The sequence below is a fragment of the Musca autumnalis genome, unplaced genomic scaffold (genome assembly GCF_047663935.1).
Source record: "Musca autumnalis isolate F117 unplaced genomic scaffold, ASM4766393v1 scaffold_4, whole genome shotgun sequence".
NCBI classification, from domain to species: Eukaryota; Metazoa; Arthropoda; class Insecta; order Diptera; family Muscidae; genus Musca; species Musca autumnalis.
This window is the reverse complement of record NW_027411977.1, coordinates 119,579,074-119,597,916: the sequence shown is the minus strand read 5'-3', so window position 1 is coordinate 119,597,916 and position 18,843 is coordinate 119,579,074. Positions and strand designations below refer to the sequence as shown.

Sequence of the window (18,843 nt, the reverse complement as noted above, 5' to 3'; positions counted from 1 at the left end):
GAAGGAATGTTTTGTAACTCCAACGAAGGCCTATACTGATAATTCTCTTCTGGAAGTATGCTAAACACCAAATTGCACAAATTTCGTTGAGATATTGAGGTCACAACCTACCGTAAATCCGGAGGTACTGTTCTATGGGGGCTATATGAAGACGTGGAGTATTACCGACAAATTTCAAGAGAAAGTTTTATACCCCCCAACTAAGACTATATACCAAATTTCAGCCATTTCGGTATGATAATAACGCTAAAGTCTTCCAAATACCGAAAATCGGGAGGCGCCGTTCTATGTGGGTTATATCAAAACGTTGGCCGATATAGCCCATTTTCAACACCAATACATCCTAAGAGTAATAGAAACTTCTATACAAAATTATAAAGCTCTATCTTAAAAATTGCGAGATGTGTCTTGATTTCAGCAGACAGACGGACATGGTTAAATCGATTTAGAATTTTATGCTGTTCATATACATAACATATACCCTTTATAGGATCTTCAACGAGTATTTCGACGTGTTACAAACGGAATGGCAAACTCAATTATACCCTCCATATTATGGTGGAAGGTATAAAAGTTATTTGGAAAATATATATGAGAATTATTATTAATTATAATCGGCCCTATGGCTTAAAATTGCATTCACTGAAAGAAATAAAATACAACCAACCTAAAATAATCTTTACAAGAAAGTATCTTAAATAACAAGTAAGAAAGTATCAGGCAGCTGTGCTGAGGCAGGACCTAAAGAAAATAAGTAAATAACATAAAAAAATACAATCCGTATATAAAATATGTTGGTTTTGTATAACGAGTAATCAAACAGCTGATTCATAGAACTTGGAGTTACTTGTACCGTTATAATAGAGGCAGTGAAAAAACATTCTGCAAAAAACCCAAACAGATCCGACTCCTCAAAATGCACTTTTCCCATATTTTGTTTGGGAGGTACCCGAAGGTTAGGACCGAAATAGTCCATATTCCACTCTTATATATTACTGGATGAAATAATACGATGTTCTAAGTCTGGACCAATCAGAAACACCCTGCCGTAAAGGGACCCCAAGTACAACCTGCAGAACAAATTTCAAAATGGTCCGAGAAGAGCTCTTAAACTTCACTTGTTTCGAGTTTTGTATGGGGGTATCCGAAGGAGTCCATATTTGAAACCGGTATTGTTCCCTTAGAGAGTTATACCGAGATTTTACCGAATTGAACTTTTATGAGGAGGTACTGGATGGAGTGAACCGATAAAAGCTCCGTTATTTACGTGCAAGAATCTCCAAGTTTTACCACTTTTTACCCAAAAAGCGGTCCTTTACTTCAGACATTATACAATTCATATGGGAGCAGTTTTCAATTTTTACTACTTTTGCCGGTTTTACAATTTTCAAAAGTAAAGGAACAGCCAAATAATCTACACGATGCTCTTGAATTAAATTTAAATGTAAGGTGCTTACAACTGGAAAGTTTTTGCGGATTCTGAAACTACAATGTTCATAGATGAGAAAAATAAAAAAACTAAAAAAAAATCGCCGGAGCGCTTTTTAAATAAATCGCGATTCAAGTTGACATGTATAAGGGTTTTTTTGTTTTTCACGATTTTGCTTGGAAACCGCAAATCCTATTGAAATGGGACTAAAGAAGATGATGTAGCTATGAAAATTCTCTATAAGATTGGCTTTGATGTTATCTACGTAGTATTTACCGTTATTGAGATTTAAAAGTTCAAATTAGGACAATGGATTGACTGTATCGCCTCCTTATAAAACAATGTTATACACAGTGCACCTTAACTAACTTTAAATGAAAACCGCTTACACCAGGAATGTTTTTGCAAATTTTGAAACGGCTATTTTGTAGATGAGAAAAATCCAAAAACAAGAAAAAATCGCTGGAGGGATTTTTTAATAAATCGCGATCAAAGATCACATTTTTAGTTTTTTTTTTAGGGTTTCACGATTTTGCTTGGAGACCGCAAGTCCTATTGAAATGGGACTAAAGAAAAGATTTAAGCGGCGAAAATTCTGTACAAGATTGGACGATTGATATTTTCCTAGGTTTTACCATTTTTGGATATGGAGGTTCAGATCAAACTTTCAGATTTTTTCATAGGTCTTCAGGATTTAGCTTGAAAACTGCAAATCCTTTCAAAATGGGACTAAAGAATATGTTGTTGCGGTAAAAATATTTTACAAGATTGGTTTTCGTTATTTTTTCCTAGGTTGTACCTTTTTGAGATATATAAGTTTATATAAATTGCAGTCATGACATTGTTTTATAAGGAGGCGATACAGTCAATCATCCATTGTCCTAATTTGAGCTTCTATATCTCAATAACGGTAAAAACTACGAAGATAACATCAAAGCCAAGATATCATAAGAATCAATCTTGTAGAGAATTTTCACAGCTACATTAATTTAGTCCCATTTCGTAAGGAATTGCGGTTTCCAAGCAAAATCGTGAAAGCCTAAAAAGGCCTTAAAAAATGTCAACTTGAATCGCGATTTATTTAAAATGCGCACCGACGACTTTCCAGGTGTAAGCACCTTCCGTTTAAATTTGATTCAAGAGCACCGTGTCTATCTTTGAACTTAAATTATGTTTGGACATGGCTAAATCGACTCCAAATTGTCTGAATCGGATTTCGTCCAAACATACTTGGGGTCTATAAACCATTATTTCCATGAAGCACAATTTTGGGCGTATCAGAGTGTATATACGCTCTTTAGCCCAAAGGTTGAGGGTATAATTATGCATTTACGGGGTTTATAGAATTTTGTTGCTGTTGTTGATTTTGGAACATAATATCGCTGTAAATAGGACTATAAGCTGTTCCTCCGGTAAACATTGTCAAAGAATCCTCGAGCAGACCTTGAACTGCACTTAAACAAATAAGTTGAACTTTTCCTTTCTTAAGGAGTGGACCAATATGGCCCATTTTCGAAATATCTTGCGTATGAACAAATTGTACCCTTGTTAAGACGGACGCAAGGACAACCTGCAGAAAAAACGTTCCGAGAGGAGCTCCTCAAATTCACTTTTTCCGAATTTTGTGAGGAACGTAACCAAGGGAGTGAACCTATATAGTATATATTTGAACCGGACCCGTGGAAAGTTAGCATCAAATTGATTGCTCCATTCAAGAGTTATAGTTCACACAATTTTACAGACAAATGTTAAACTTTTGTGCGGGAGGTACCCGAATTAGTGGACTGATTATGGCTTATCTTCGAACTTAAACTAAGTTATAGTGCGCACCATCCAGACAGATCAGAGTCGACTCCAAATTGTCTGAAACGGATTTCGTCCAAACATAATTGGGGTCTATAAACCATTATTTCCATGAGGCACAATTTTGGTCGTTTTTATTTCCTCAGCTTTTAGGTTTAAGAGGGTATATACACTCTGAATATACCCTATTTAACCTAAAGGCTGAGGGTATACAAATGACTCCCTTGCGCAACGCTTGACAAGATATTGGATTTGGAACTTTTTGGAGTTCACACATATCTATTAACATACTTGATTTATCTTTACCTTTCATATTGTTACTTCATCTGAATCAATAACCTAGTTCGTTTTCACTTTTCTTTTCTGTTATTTTAATTTTTTTTTTTTTTTTTGTTCAAAAATTTCCCGTACTACCATCTGTCAATTCCCAAATAATCCACGGATTGAAATCACTATGCATGTATGTACATATTTGCAACTTGTTGCTCATCCAAACGTATGAAGTATTTTTTTTCGTATTTTTATTCGCATTATTCCCAACTGGAAAATGATCGTGTGTAAGTTCATATGGTTTTGTTTTGCTTTGTAATTAAATTAAAAGCAAAATAAAAAAGTTGAATTATCATGCATCGCTGCTTATTATGAAAACACAAACGATTGAAAATGAGCAAAAAGACTAACTGTTATCATTTGCTCGTAGCAAGAGTATTGAATTTAAAAATATGAAAACTTCATAATCTACCTCTTGATGGACTGAACAAATTTCCACACTAAAACTGTAGTTCTTAAGAACTATTACCATTTGTATGACACATCTATAGCACAGCCGACCAAGAAGAGGGCACACAAAATTCTCAATATTTGCAACTTTTGACAGTGTGTTAGTAACGTTGTATGCATGCATGCTGCAAAACAAAAACAAATCAAAACATTTGTGTGCTCTTTCGTTGCGTTCGGGTCGTGTGTGTGTGAATTGCCGAAAAACTTCGTAACTTTAACAATATCAAAGCACGACATTGATCTATAGGGCTTATATATTCCCAGCGAAAAGTTTGCCTCCAAAGAGGCAGATAAATGATATGTACAAGTGATTTGGAAGTGCATCAAATTATGCATTTTCACTCATGATTTTTACAAGGGAGTGACCCCGAAAAGAGGCACTCCATTGCACCGCATTTTAACTGACCCTTTGGCATTGCATTTTAACTGAACCTTTGGCACTGCATTTTAACTGACCCTTTGGCATTGCATTTTAACTGACCCTTTGGCATTGCATTTTAACTGACCCTTTGGAGTAGAATAGGAGGCAGTCCAGAGCACGTGTTTTGAATAACAAAATAAAATGCATTTATTATTTGTGTAAAACAAAAATATTAATAACTTTATTAAAATAACACAAATTATCAAAATTCTCTATTGAATTCTATCGCAAACATGTGTGTTTCCTCCGCTCTTCATTAAATTTAAGCTTAAGTGATTTGCTTCATCTGCTAAATGGGTTTGATATTGTCTTCCCATCACCAGTAAAGATTTCGACATGTACTCCAACAGCAATCCATTCGGAAATTTTCTTCTCGTGAGTTACCGGAAAAATGTTCACAAATTAAATATTATTTAGTTAGTATCAAGGCGAATTTAACAAGGTGATCCAATAGTTGACGTTAGGTTGTAGTCTTCATTTGCTGTCAAATTTTTTTTGCGCGAAATATCCACAAAAGTTGCGAAGCTTAAACAAAGATGTTGTACACAGATATTTTTTATAGAAGCGAAATATTTGTTATTTATTTTTGATTAAAAATATGTTTTGACAGCAAATGAAGACATAGGTTGCTATTATTGTATCACCTTCTTTCTTACACCATGGTTAGTATTAACAAATGTTTGGAAATGTTAACACGATTATCTCTTTTTGGAAAAGAGATGTACAAACTGATTTATGTACATGTAGGGATCTCTAACAACTGCTAATAAAATGTAGTGAACGGAGTGGCTTTTTCACGACTCCGTTGAACTGCCTCCGGATGTTGTTAAAATGTGACAAATGGATGTGATTCTTTGGATTGCATCCAAATGCGGTTAAAATGTGAGGAATGGAGTGCCTTTTTCACGACTCCGTTTCAACTGCATAAAAACATGCCGTAAAAGAACTAGTCTACATTGCACTACTTCCAATTTATTTTGCTGAGTTCACCTTTTTTTATTTATTTCATATAATGCAATTTTAAGCCCAATGGCCGATTTCAATTAAATTGCAGATTGAACTACTTCATGATGATAATTATAAAAATATTAATATCTTAAAAATAAGTTATAATTATGATTTAATCTTTGAATATGACGTACATTGAATGTTTGACAAGTAAATAACTACTCTGGTATAATTTTTATAATTCAGAAAAAGCTATAATTACAATTGAATATGAGGTAGCGTTTAATGCTTTGCAAGCAAAATATGTATAAAAAAAATAACATAGTTAAAAATCATAAAATTTAAAAAGAAAAAACATTGTTCATGTACAATCAAACATAAAACATGCAGACATTTAAATTTATTTTACGGTATGTGGAAAATAGTGTATCAAAATCGTTGTATGGTGTGTTGTTGTATTAGGTTATAACGTGAGAAAAATAGTTCAACACTGGATTTTCAGTTGCAAAGTTGAGAGCTACTCTTAATAATATTTGTTATAAATAGGGATCTTCACATTTAAGAGTGTATGTTATATGCATGGTACAATAATACAGGTAGCATTATCGTGCCAGCTGATGGTAACATATAGTCTGTTCCTTTACTTTTAAAAATAGTAAAAGTAGCAAAGGTAGTTAAAGTTGCGAACTGCCCTCATATCAATTGTATGCTTACATGAAGTAAAGTAACGTTTTTCGAGTAAGAAGTGGTAAAACTTGAAGATTCTTGCACGTAAAGGAACAGAGCTTGAATGTGTCAATTGCATTCAATTGATGTCAAATTTTGACATCTTATGTTGCCAACAATTGCCGATGCGGCTACCTGTGTATTTGTACCATGGTTATATGGAATGAATAAGTATGGTACACCTTGATTTTCAGTTATTAATTTGAGTTGAGAACTACTATGACTTTTTTTTCTGATTTGAAATGCTTTATTTAATTGCGTATTTTTTAAAGTATATAAAATATTTAGATCAAAATTAGAAAAATACAATAGTTGAGTTATACATATATTTTAGGAAGGTATCTTAACGGAAACAAGCTATATGCATATTTTAAAGCTAATTATATATTCGTCTGTATCTGTACAGAAGATAAAGAAGGGTAAAATCAAAATCATGGTACAAAAATGTGTAAATATAAAATGTATGACGTAGTTGTTAAGTACTTAGATCAATATCAATTTTGCAGAAATAAAACTAGAAATGCATTTAACAAATGTCGTTTTCATTTGGTTCATGTGTATGTTTCCTAGTTAAGTAAGGGTCAATGGAGATTTGTGTCGGAATGAAGCTATAAAAATCTTTGTGAGTCTCCAGTTGACCTCAGGCAGCACTTTACTTTGTCCGCTGATTTTAAGGCAACTATGGTCGCGTTTGGTTTGCACGTTTTCATTTGTCGTTTCCGACTTTCTAATACTAAATTTGATTTATAATATACATATTTAGGTATAAAATGTCTTTTATGGTCATTAATTTTTGTGTTTTGTTACATATATTTTTAAAGGCGAGTTAGCTCGGCGAAAGCATTCACTTATATAAATAAATTGTAATTTAAAGTTTTTCATAGCGTTGAGAGGAGGTTACTTCGGAGCTATATTGCGTGTACTGCTGATATTGGGGATGGAAATTGTGAATAGCATCGGTCATTATATCCTTAGGATTCATTGTCTCCTTCAAGCTACTGGAGATTGATTGCATTGTCATTGAACGTCCGTGGCCATCACCAATACAACTGCGAGCATAAACCTGATATGGGAATGCGTAACGCAAGGCAATTGCAGCAAATAACATCTCAATGCATATGAAAAAGTTTTGATAGCCAGCCGATACAGTACCAGCTGAAGTAACAGTGCCCGCACTGTCGACTATAGGGGATATAACTTTGGCCTTTTCCAAAATAGCTAACCCAACACCTTGCCAAAATGATAAAAATATGACCGATTTGATAGTGCAGAATTTCAGGACTGGTTCGAAGGGTGTAAGTAGGTCACGCGTTGCAAAGTAAAACAAGTAAAGGCCGTACAAAGCTAATGAAACAGAAATGTTGTATATAACGGTAATGTAGATGTAGCCACCGTCAGCACTCCAATCGCCATCGTGATAATGGCCGAATACTTGTAAGAATATAATTATAAATGCAACCAAGGGTTTCACCAAGCAGAACTGCAAAGTAGCCTGCTTACAGAAACGTAAAAAGCCTATTGTATAGGTTTTTCCCTTAAGACAACACGTCCCGTATAGGCATGACGTTTTAATCGGCTTTCCACGAATTTCTGACATAATGTTGCCCTCTCCGCCAAGATATTCGTAACATAGAGACAGGAAGTTGTAAATGACAAATGCTTCATAACAGTCCCGGACGGTGAAAAAGTAAACATAAACATTATCGGAATTGAAAAAAAGAAGGCTTATCCACGAGTACGTTGCGTATATGGGGACAATGAACAAAATACGCACAATCCACCGTTGCTCCTGGGGATTGGTATACCACCGCAAGTGTTGATAAATCTGTTGACATGTTATAAATAGTGCTGCCCAAACAAATATACCAGCAAGACCTTGTGCAGTTTTTGTCTGTAAAAAAATACCATCTCCCACATGACTCAAAGGATCCAATGGTGCGGCCGACATTTGCTGCGGCGGTGCCATAAATTTTAATTTTATTGTCGTTGACGTATCGACAGGTGCAGATGTGACATTAGGCGCCAAATCAGTCAAGGTGCCAGTATCTTTACTCATAGTTTATTCCCCAGTTGGAATTGTACCTCTAACAGACTTTCTTTTCCCAATGCACTGCTTTGATTTGTCTAGATATTTGTTATCCAAATAATCAGTTTGTTTCTTTGTGCTGTTTTACATTTAAGCGACTTGTCTTACGATTTTTTGTCTCCTCTTTGCTCATCTTCGTAAATTTCACACACAGGGTTGCATTTTTTTGTAACATGGTACCAAGTGTACATTTTGTTAAAAATACTTAATGTAAAAAGAAGGTATTTTATAAACATATGTTATACAAATTTTAAAATGCTTATAACAAATAATCATTTTATGCTTTAAATGATTTTTTATGCACAAAATTCATTGCAAAACTAAATTTTGTTTCAATTTCTCTTACTATGTTTTGCAACTCTGCCTAACAAGAATAACCACCACAAAGAGGAGACAAAAAATCGTAAGACAAGTCGCTTAAATGTAAAACAGCACTTTGTCAATTTTTATTAATATTGTGTGCTGACGCAAATAGGTTTGTCCTTTTACGTACTGAACTTTACTGAACATTATGCCTGTCTGCGTACTCGATAATTTGTAATAATTTTTACTAATGTTTCTAAAAATGACAGTTGTTCAATGGAAAAGTTGCTGAAAAAAGTGTTTCGGCAACATTTAGTAAGTACGAAGACAAACCTATTGTTTCTTCAGTAATGTTTAGCAACATTTCAATTATACAATTGTCAAAACTTTACTGAAGAAAAAATGTTCAGTAAAGTTCAGTACGTAAAAAGACAAACCAAATGAAATGCGTAACTTGTTTCTTTCTTCTGTATTCTGCGTGAAAACTTTATTCGTAAGATTTCGTCACTTTTCGCTTCTAACAGGTGAGATCCCAAAGCAAGTACCATTTAGGAGTGCTTGGGGAAGGATTTTTGCACAACAAAACCAAAAAAATTGGTAAAAAAATGAAAAATGTTGCAGAAAAAATAAAAATATTTAGCTTTGTTATTATTTACTTTCTTAAAAAATTACAGTCGGAAACAAACACGAAGTGCGGACTACAATGTCGGTTTACTATTAAATCATCGGCGTTACTATAACCTACACCACAATTAAAGTGGGTATTTTATATTTGCTTTGTCCCATAATCACATATCTCAACGAAATAAAACAATCAATATATCGCACCTGTTCAACAAAAGGGTAGTAACTCAAAATTTTGAAATTTTCACTTTCATCAAAAAACGATACATAATAATCAACTCCACATACTGTAAAAAACTCCCATTGTTTTGTCTACTCTTTCCTCAAAAAATACCGATACGTCAATTGTCATCTCTTCAGAATAACTATTCTGTATCGACAAAAGAGACTTATTTCAAGTTGCGCCCACATGTTTCAGGCATTTACATCACGATTTTTCAGCAAAAGAGTGGTATTTCGAATTGTTCCCTCTATATGTTATCAATTGCCGCCCATTTTTTCAGTTAAAGGGGCACAAGTCGAAATAACTAAAACAAACATTTGTTTCAACAAAATGGTAGTAACTCGAAAAATAGTTAGAAATATGACCAAATACTTAATGAAATACAAAGAAATCCAGTGCTGTAGTGTAGTAAAAAAGATATCTTTACGATGTCATAGTTTTTTGGTGTATTATACCATTAATATTAACATAAATCGTTTTTTGTCTCTACTGAAAAGTAGAACATTTTGAGTTACTACCCTTTTGTTGAACAGGTGCGATATGTATGTCTGTGTAAATGTCCGTCTGCGGGAATAGTAGACAGAACGTCACGGAAGTTTCCTTGGTATTCGACTTTGAAATAAAATAGACATCAATAGTTTTTGGTGGTGATCGCAAAATATTTAGAGGGTTTAACAGACCAAAAACAAATTCTGCACCGTTTCTTCAACTGAAGACTAGTAGTAACGTGCCGACGAAATTTATTTTTACGAGTACCAGAAATAACTATAACTAAAGTACTTTGTGCTAACTGACTGGAAATTTAGCACCCACAGTAAAATATCCGACAACGCAATTATGGAGGCACAAGTTATTGAACAATGATATATAAAAATCTACATGGATACCACTAGATCATATATCCAAATCTATCATGTTGTAATAGATGGAAGGGACTCCTCGATTGTTTTGGTCATTCGACTGATTCGGGAAGCAAAGATTACTACCTTTTTAGCGCAAAGGTTCGAATCCGTCTGAACGTAACAAATAAAATACAAATACTTCAAACGCTCTCCTCATCTCTTCATGCGAACCTACAGAAAATCCGTACTTGGGTGCCAGATGCCTTTATCAAGGAACCCATGGATAACCAGGGGGTCGTGTTAATACTATACCCAGCAAAATGTTTGTAGCCAAAGAAATAGTTAAATCATGAGTGCAAGTGATTCCGGACTACATCTTTTTATGTGAAAGAAGTCATGATTTTTACAAGGGCATGGTGCAGTGAGGATACTGTCTAATTTACTTCTTAAGCACACATTTTGCATTAGTTCTTTGTAGTGAATAAATCACAACAACATATGATTCAACTACTTCTTTGGCTACAAACAAACATGTAGTTCGAAATCACTTTTATTATTTTTTGTATACAAATTACTTTTTATGGATGCAAACATATTGCTGTTATTATAATTAACAAGAAACAAATTATGTTCTTTGCCTTTTTAAGTTTTTTTTTTTTTTGCAAAATTTTGAAATTTCTAAAATGTGAAAAATTTATGAAATGGATTCAAATCGGACATTGTCAAAATGTGAAGAACGGACTGCATTTTTCATGACTCTGCGTGGACTGCTTCAAAAAAAGCTACTCAATCACTACTTCACAAGGAACAACTTCAAATAAATTTTGCTGGGTAGGGAAGATGACGGAATATAAGGCTATAGGCAGTAATCGTGAGAGGTATCTTGGTATCTTCACCGATGAAATTTGTGACAAGCAGAATACCTATTTGACTGATCTTAAAATCTGTTTTCACGCGAGGAATATGCAAATATTTAGCAATAAATCTACGGCCACACAGCTACATATATGCGACAAACTGAGATGTAGGAACAAGGTTCTCAGCAGTACTTGGGGTGCAGATAAAGAAACCTTGTTGGCCACCTATAACGCCATAGTGGTAAGCTATGCGTCTCCAGTGGGGTCCGCCAATATGAGTGCAATGCGATGGGAAGATATTTAAACCTGTCGGAATGCCACCCTGAGAAATGCCACAGGGTCCCTCCTCATGTCTTCTGTGGACCTTATACAAAGATTCTTCCAGTACATTGTGATCATCATGATCTACGTTCCACGGAGAACATCCCCTACCTATCGCAGCTAAGGAGCTTCAGCTGCAACGATAAACCGGAGTAGTTTTAGCTCAACGACACTCGGGATGGTGGAGCCATCTAAATGCCTATAGGTATAACAAAGATTAATGACAACGTGCAAAATATCTACCCAGCATGCGGTACAGACCCGCAACGAACCACTGCACTTTTTGAACTACCCTGCCAAACCTACTCAACTAACTCCATATTCAAACCTGTCAGAATCCAGCCCTGAGAGCTGTAACAGGTTGCCTCATCATCATGAGGAGACAAAGATTCTTCCAGTACTGCAACACAATGGCATGTTTTCGACTCAAAATAGGTTGAAGTTTATGATCGGCTTCATAAGAGTATACTCTAATATTCTTGACCCTAGACAACATAAATCTACAGCGCAATATAGTAGTAAATACATGGCAATGACCCCTAAGTTTGGATGTGGGTATGTAGGTATCCAATGTAAACACTCTGGGTAATTGATAAGGCTTCTTAAGTTCAACTTTCCCCCATCGTCTTAGAACATGTATTTCAGATAAGAACGTAAATGCTTCATTTGTTTATTATCACGGCTTTTAGTGTTCAGCTGTGTTTTATTTATCAACAAGCGACTTGTTACACTTGACTTTGCACAAAAGAACTCTGCATGAGGAGGTGATGGTCGTCGTATAGTGTAATGATGGATGGATGATGGTTGATTGATTTGCAACTTGATGCTGCTCTAGACAAACAATCGAGCAAGCGGTGATAAGTAAAAACCTGAATGTGAAAAATTTACTATGGAAATCAAGAAAAATGTTTCTTCGCAAAGTTAGGTCATGATTCTTTATAAACATTTCTAAACAACAGAAATTACCTGAGGGTAATAATGAAATTGCGTTGTTATAAACATCGTATTTAATGCAATTGTTCAATATACTATACTTACCAATACAAATAAGCAATTATAAAAAAATTATCACCAAAATTTATATTTTGATAAACATTTGTTAGTCTTCATGTAATATTTATTTACTTTGGAAACTAACCTACATTCACTGTGTCTACTCCTCGATTCGGTTGCAGTGTTTATCTTAACAATTCAAGCAAAATTTTCTTTGTTTTTCTCGTACTTCCTCCGTCTTTTTTGGGGTATTTACATTTGTTCGAAACAATTTTTTTTTTTTGCAATTTCACTTTGGTTGATTTCGTCTTCCCCACAAAAAAAGTATCTCGTTTTCACACTGAGATCACTACTTTACTTGTTTATTATGCATATGTATTTATTATTGTTGTGATTGATTCCTCCGTTTATTTCGGCTTGGCTTTAATGCAATTCGACGCGATTCCGATTTCAACTGAGAATGAACATAACAACACAATAAATAAATCATCTCCAATCAACAAAAGAAATTGATGAAAAAAGACGAACAATAACAAAAAACAGCTGTTTTATTAAAATAACAATAACGAGAATCTTATAGTGTTGGTAAGTGACAAAATATGGAATGAGGAGTAGAGTTGTTAACATCTAGTTCAATTGAACGACCTAGTTCACAATATAGTTCAATGGACACCGGTCATTTCCATAAACAAATTGCGAATGAGTGATTTTATCTCTTTGTTTGTATAAAATACATCATACGCAAACGAACTATGGTACTGAACTAGTTCACTATATTTAACAACTCTAATGAGGAGGCACACTATCAGTTTTGAATGAAAGTCAGTGCACTTTCAAAACAATTTTTTTCGATTTCAAACGCTTTTGTTTAGCTAAAAATTACGTATTCGCTTTTCTTGCGTCACTTCCTAAACGTGCAAGAATCATAAAGTTTTACCACTTTTTATTCGAAAAGCGTTCCTTTACTTCAGACACTATACAATCCAATTACAACACATTGCAACTTTTGCCGACATTACCATTTTCAAAAGTTTGTCCCAATTTACATTAGGCGAGTTTACTTGCGGCAATTGTCAGTTTGTAGGAGGGAGAGGTGAGGCATATGGTAACCCTTTGCCTCTCAGCACCCTCTCTCACCTACAAACTGACAATTGCCGCAAGTAAACTCGCCTAATGTAAATTGGGACTAAAGGGACAGACCAAATACAAGCACATATATTGCCTGTTCCAAACTGCAAGAGTCTACTAATGGGCATGGTACAATCATTACAAGGTAGGACACAGCAAACATATGATTACAATTTTTTCCTGAGGTCCTCCTATTGTGTCAAAACTGTTTTGACAAATGACAAAATAAATTGATTGAAAATAAAATAATAAAATCAAAATATAAACAAAAACGGAAGACAATACAGAACAGAAGATAATACATTATTCGAGAATAAACGTGACTTCAACATTATCGATAAATGCTTTTAAGCAATTGTGCCAGTTCAGCTGTGGATTGCAATTTACTGATGTCCAACCACAACGTTATCAATTTGGTCTGGAGACAGACAGTTATGAAAATGCTTGAATCTGGTGCTGTTATGATGTGGTTTGTCGATGTGAAGTCTATCATCCGTAGTCAGATGTATCATTATTTCGATTTTCAAATAAAATTGATTTTAAAAAACTTAGCCTTTATCCAATTGCAGCAAGTCTTTATTCAGGGTGAAGCTGGATACCAGATATTTTAACCTCCGATCAGCTACAAATCCGCAACCGAACTCATGCTTTATGTCATTGCACATAATAAGTTTGTCTCCTTTGGCAGATGTTGTGACGCCTTTCCCTATCCATTGTATTTCCTGTATGCAGTAATATCAGCATTGTTCTTTACAAACATATCTGCAAGTACATAAAGTGCACATTCTCTATGAAGAGTCTGGAAACTCTGGTACAGATTCGTTTGCGGGAGTCATCAACTTAAAATGGGCTTTGTTTTTTCATTGTACGATGTGTTTATAGGGGCGGGTTCTAGCCCAACGGCCAACCCAAGTGTTTATAGATCTTATGGATGAAAGTACGGCACATGAGTGAGCGCCACTTGAGATGGAAGAGGCACCATGTCAGCAGTCATGGACATGTTAAAGCCAGTCAGGACCGTTGCTTTTTATCTTTCTCCCCTGCGCCACCCTCACAACAAATAAGAAAGTAAAATAGCGTTAAATTCGTCCGGGCCGAACGTTTAATAAGCTCCACCATGAAGTTTTCTGAACTTAATACCATAATATAAACAAATTTTGGTACAAATGCTTTTTAACCTCAATATTCCTAAAAGCGACGCGTCGGGTTATATGGTGGCTATACCAAAACGTGGACTTATATACCCAATTTTCAATACACAACATTATAAGAGCCTACAATACATTTGACTACTATTTTATCCCCCACTTCAATCCGTTCGGACACTAGAGCGATCTCCACAGACAGACGGACGGACATGGCATTATATGTATATATTTATCTAAAATTATTATTTCTTTTGAGCGCGTTAAAAAAAAACATAAATTATATTTAAAATGAAATGTAAACAAATCAAAACAAAACAGACAATACTCCAAATAAATAAAACTTGTTGCTTTTGTTATTAGTAACTTTGAAGTTATAAGCAAACTGGCTTCAGAGTTGTTTTTTAAAAATTTCATCAACCTGCCCAACCTTCTAATAATTGAACCATGAATATTCCCTACAGTATACATAGGTTTTCATAGTTCGACTACCGGTTACTCTCGAAACATTCGATCAACGATTTCGATCGAATCTCGTCATGCCGCTTTTTTATCGTGTCGAAATCTTTTTCACGAGCAAATACCCGATCGAATCGAATCACGTAATTAGGCCCCTGAACTGGCGATGGGAAGATAATTGAAAAAACCTTTTGTAAGATGAAAGAATATCAGTTGCGGAGAACGGAGGAAGTAATCTTTTACGTTGCAGCGGTGGTGATTACATTGCAATTTTGGATGTAAACTTTTGAAAAACTAAACTGATAAATTAATTGTAGCTATTTCATGAATTCGTTTGAATTAATAAAGAGTTTTGTTTTTCATGAAAACCATATTTCAATACAGCATTTCCATTTTCCAAACAAGACATGAAAATTTCATGCCAAGGGGTTGGTGAAAATGACATGCCAAAGCATTGGTTAAAATGACATGTCAAATCATTGGTGGAAATGACATGCCAAAGCATTGATGGAAATGACATATCAACGCATTGGTTGAAATGACATGCTTAGGATCCAGAAAAGAACGTCATCTTTTGGGGTCCACGCTCATATAAAATTCATCGATGAAGATGCTAAAAAGATGACATGCTAGATCACTTGCACCCATGATTGAATGTCATCTTTGGCATCGAACATTTTGCTGGGGAGATGTCAAATTTTCTACCTGCGAATGTTGAACACATAGTGTGACCACTATGAAAATTTTCATCTATCAAAATGATTTGGCAACTCATATGTAAATTTTTCATTTAGGGAGCGCTCTATTTGATACGGCATTCTCGTATGTAAACATAAATTTATCAGCTGTTTTCTGGCATTCTCAAAAAAAATTGAAAAACAAAATCTTTTAAAAAAGAAAATGGAAAGTTATGTATATTTAAGTATTTAGAAAAGTAAATAATGCCAACACTTACGCTCCAAAATACAATGGATTTCACGAAATCCTGAAATACACCCCGGTGTTTATACTTATTTTTTGTTGATTTCAAACATATCACAATTATCAAGGTAGATGCATATGCGCAGCTGATCGAACATGAATTTTCAAAACAAGCTGTTGTAAATTGAATTAGTCATCAAAAAATACGCCAGTATATAACTTTACTGCTTTATTTCGAAAATTATGATAAAACTATCTATATCTCGATATAATTGTGTATAATACTAACAAATGAAAAAATAAAAAAAATGATTTTATCATTGAGACATCATAATAATAAATTTTGATAGAAAAAGTTGTGTTCAGAACCTGTAAAATATTACTACTTCCAGTAGTTTTCCCGTTTAGTGGTACAAATGCGTTCCCGTACTCTGAAATCTAGCAAGACTTGTACATCTCTTTAAACGAAAATAGCCCTAGATAACAAACACCCCCTTCTCCTGTTTTCTGCTACACAAATTTGGCATAGTAGATACTTGGTACTTTTTTAGACAAAAACTGGGTTGTATATCATGAGTACCGTGATTTCGATGTTGATTTCGCTGAAATCACGAAATGAGATGATTTCATTTTTGTATGCGAAATCATGATAAATTTTGTTGATTCCGCGCGAAATCACGAAACGCCTTCGAAATCACGAAACGACGCCGAATGTAAACCAAGCATAAAGTTTATAATGTCATTTTCAAATCGATTGGTCGAAAGGATCAGTGTTGGAAATTATTGCTTTGTGGCAAAACATGAATGCCTCTATAACCCCAAAAACCTATTCTACCACAACAAATATGCTAGATATTCATTTTCCTTCAACCAAAATTAAAAATTTGCGCAAATTTGTAACTCAACAATAAATGTAAGCAATGACAACAACAGCTGTTTTTATATTTATAGGTTATGTCATACGAAAATAACACTTGTAGGTATGAACGCACAAATTGAAAGTTGTATGGATGACGTCAATTTTGACAAACATAGAGAATGTCGAATGGGTGAAAGAAATGACAGCTCATATGACATTGATAGATGGTGTAAACAGCCCTTAAACACATGTGAATAAATCGAAAACGTTTGGTGCATGGTACAATAATTCATAGGTAGGCCAGGTATGAGAATCGCCAAAAAAATACAACCCTGTCGCTATGGCTTAAAACGTCAAAATTGTTTTGATGAATGATAACGGATGAGTAAACAAAGAAGAAGAAGAACGAAATGTTGAAATGAAAAGAAAACAGAGTTGCATTTTTTGATCAATAATAAATATCAACTCTGAAAGTCAACACGGTTTTGACAGATTAAGCCATAACAAAAAAAAATTGTAATCAGCTGATAGCTGTGGCCTACCTAAGAATTATTGTACCATGCATCTACCCATGGTACAATAATTCTTAGGTAGGCCAGGTATGAGAATCGCCAACAAATACAACCCTGCAGCCATGGCAGCCATGGCTTAAAACGTCAAAATTGTTTTGATGACAAATGTCTTGTCAAACTTGTTTGTTTGTTTTTGTTTTCACATTGTTTTTTTTTAGCGTGGAAAAGAAAAAACAAAAATGAAAGCGAAAAAATAAAAAGAATGAAAGTGAAAAAATAATTAAAGCGAAAAAAATGAAAAAGTTGTAACAACAATATTTTGGAAATAGTTGCGCTCAATGTGTCTGCCTTGATTCAACATCTCTACAATTCCCATATGGCTATATCCACAACTTTAACTCCGTGGCCTACATTGATGATCAATTAAAATTGATGGTTCTAAGCAGATTGCTCGGAAGAAATGCGTCGAAATACGTGACTACGAAGTAATGGAAGGAACCACCGTCGGTCCCACAACAATGTTTTTGTCTTGGTTCTTCTTCACTGGTTCAGTGGCATTTTCAAGGCTGATGCAGTCACGCAGGCAGAACAGACATTCAATATGAATGTAGAGACCACCCATATTCATCGCAGGGAAAGAACGCCAACGACACGCTGCATTTGTTTAGCTGTCCAACTAACCGCACTCGCCTGTCTCCTGATTCTTTATGGACGCAACCAGTCCAAGCAGAGACCTGCGCCGAGCACAGTTTGTCGGCGGCGGCGGCTTATGTTGAAAAATGTCAGCGGCGGCTATCAGCCGGCTGTGAGCCGACGTTTTTTTAATTTTTTTCATATTGCATTACATCGTTTTTAATAATAAAAAAATATATATGTACACACATAAGTATTTTAAACAACAATTTAAAATATTGCATACATTTTTATTAAAAAAAATTTATTTGTAAAACAAAGAAATTCATATTTTTAAATTTAAGGACTTGGAATTACACATAAAAAATTATTTTTTTATATTAAACTATTATGAATACCACCCTGTTTATCGTCAAAGGGCATAAATTTGACCTTTTAGCTGTCACTAATGAGCCAGCACTTGAAAAAGCTTCTTCTGATGCGCTCGTTGATGGGCTACATAAAAATGAAGAGTCTTATTTCGCCACATTGGGAAACTCTTAACAAGTTTTTATAATATTAGCGATAAATTTGAACACATTTAAGCTATCCCTTCCTAGAAATACCACATTCACCCTTTTAGTCGCATAGAAGACTCCCACATCAATGTCGTTCAATTCCATTAAAAACAGCCAGGTCGTCATCGGATTCTGAATTAGATTCATTTAAAAGATTATTTTACATCTGTAATTTTTTGGTTCGCCATTCTTGTTTATTTTGTTTTAGCTTACGAATAAACTAACATACTCCTAAGGCCGCCATCAGACCATCTGCTTTTTCACATGTATTAC

At 34.6% G+C, this 18,843-nt stretch overlaps 2 protein-coding genes across 5 annotated transcripts in view; both read right to left on the bottom strand.

The window, feature by feature from the left end:
- The window catches only part of mv (lysosomal-trafficking regulator mauve), an 88,471-nt gene extending 75,575 nt beyond the window's left edge, over positions 1 to 12,896 (bottom strand). Inside the window, exon 1 of one of the 3 annotated variants that reach the window (XM_073980739.1) lies at positions 12,502 to 12,896. The gene's annotated coding sequence lies outside the window, so the exon portion shown is untranslated. Of the gene's footprint in view, positions 1 to 12,401 lie in introns of all 3 variants that reach the window. The other 2 variants (XM_073980741.1, XM_073980740.1) reach the window with 2 other exon arrangements.
- Positions 6,332 to 9,234, bottom strand: Tmep (Transmembrane endosomal protein). Of its 2 annotated transcripts, none has more exons than XM_073980747.1 (2): positions 9,153 to 9,234; positions 6,332 to 8,231 (listed from the first exon to the last, which is right to left on the bottom strand). In XM_073980747.1, exon 2 carries the CDS (start codon positions 8,161 to 8,163, stop codon positions 6,976 to 6,978), a length of 1,188 nt encoding a protein of 395 aa, XP_073836848.1. In that variant the 5' UTR covers positions 8,164 to 8,231; positions 9,153 to 9,234; the 3' UTR covers positions 6,332 to 6,975. The 2 variants fall into 2 exon arrangements, with proteins under 2 accessions (XP_073836848.1, XP_073836849.1); XM_073980748.1 differs by having other exon boundaries at positions 6,332 to 8,302; positions 8,934 to 9,233.
- Positions 12,897 to 18,843: the final 5,947 nt, after the last annotated feature.

What these genes read in the sequence shown, in the direction of transcription:
- Tmep (XM_073980747.1), bottom strand. Translation starts at nt 8,163, where the DNA reads ATGAGTAAAGATACTGGCACCTTGACTGATTTGGCGCCTAATGTCACA.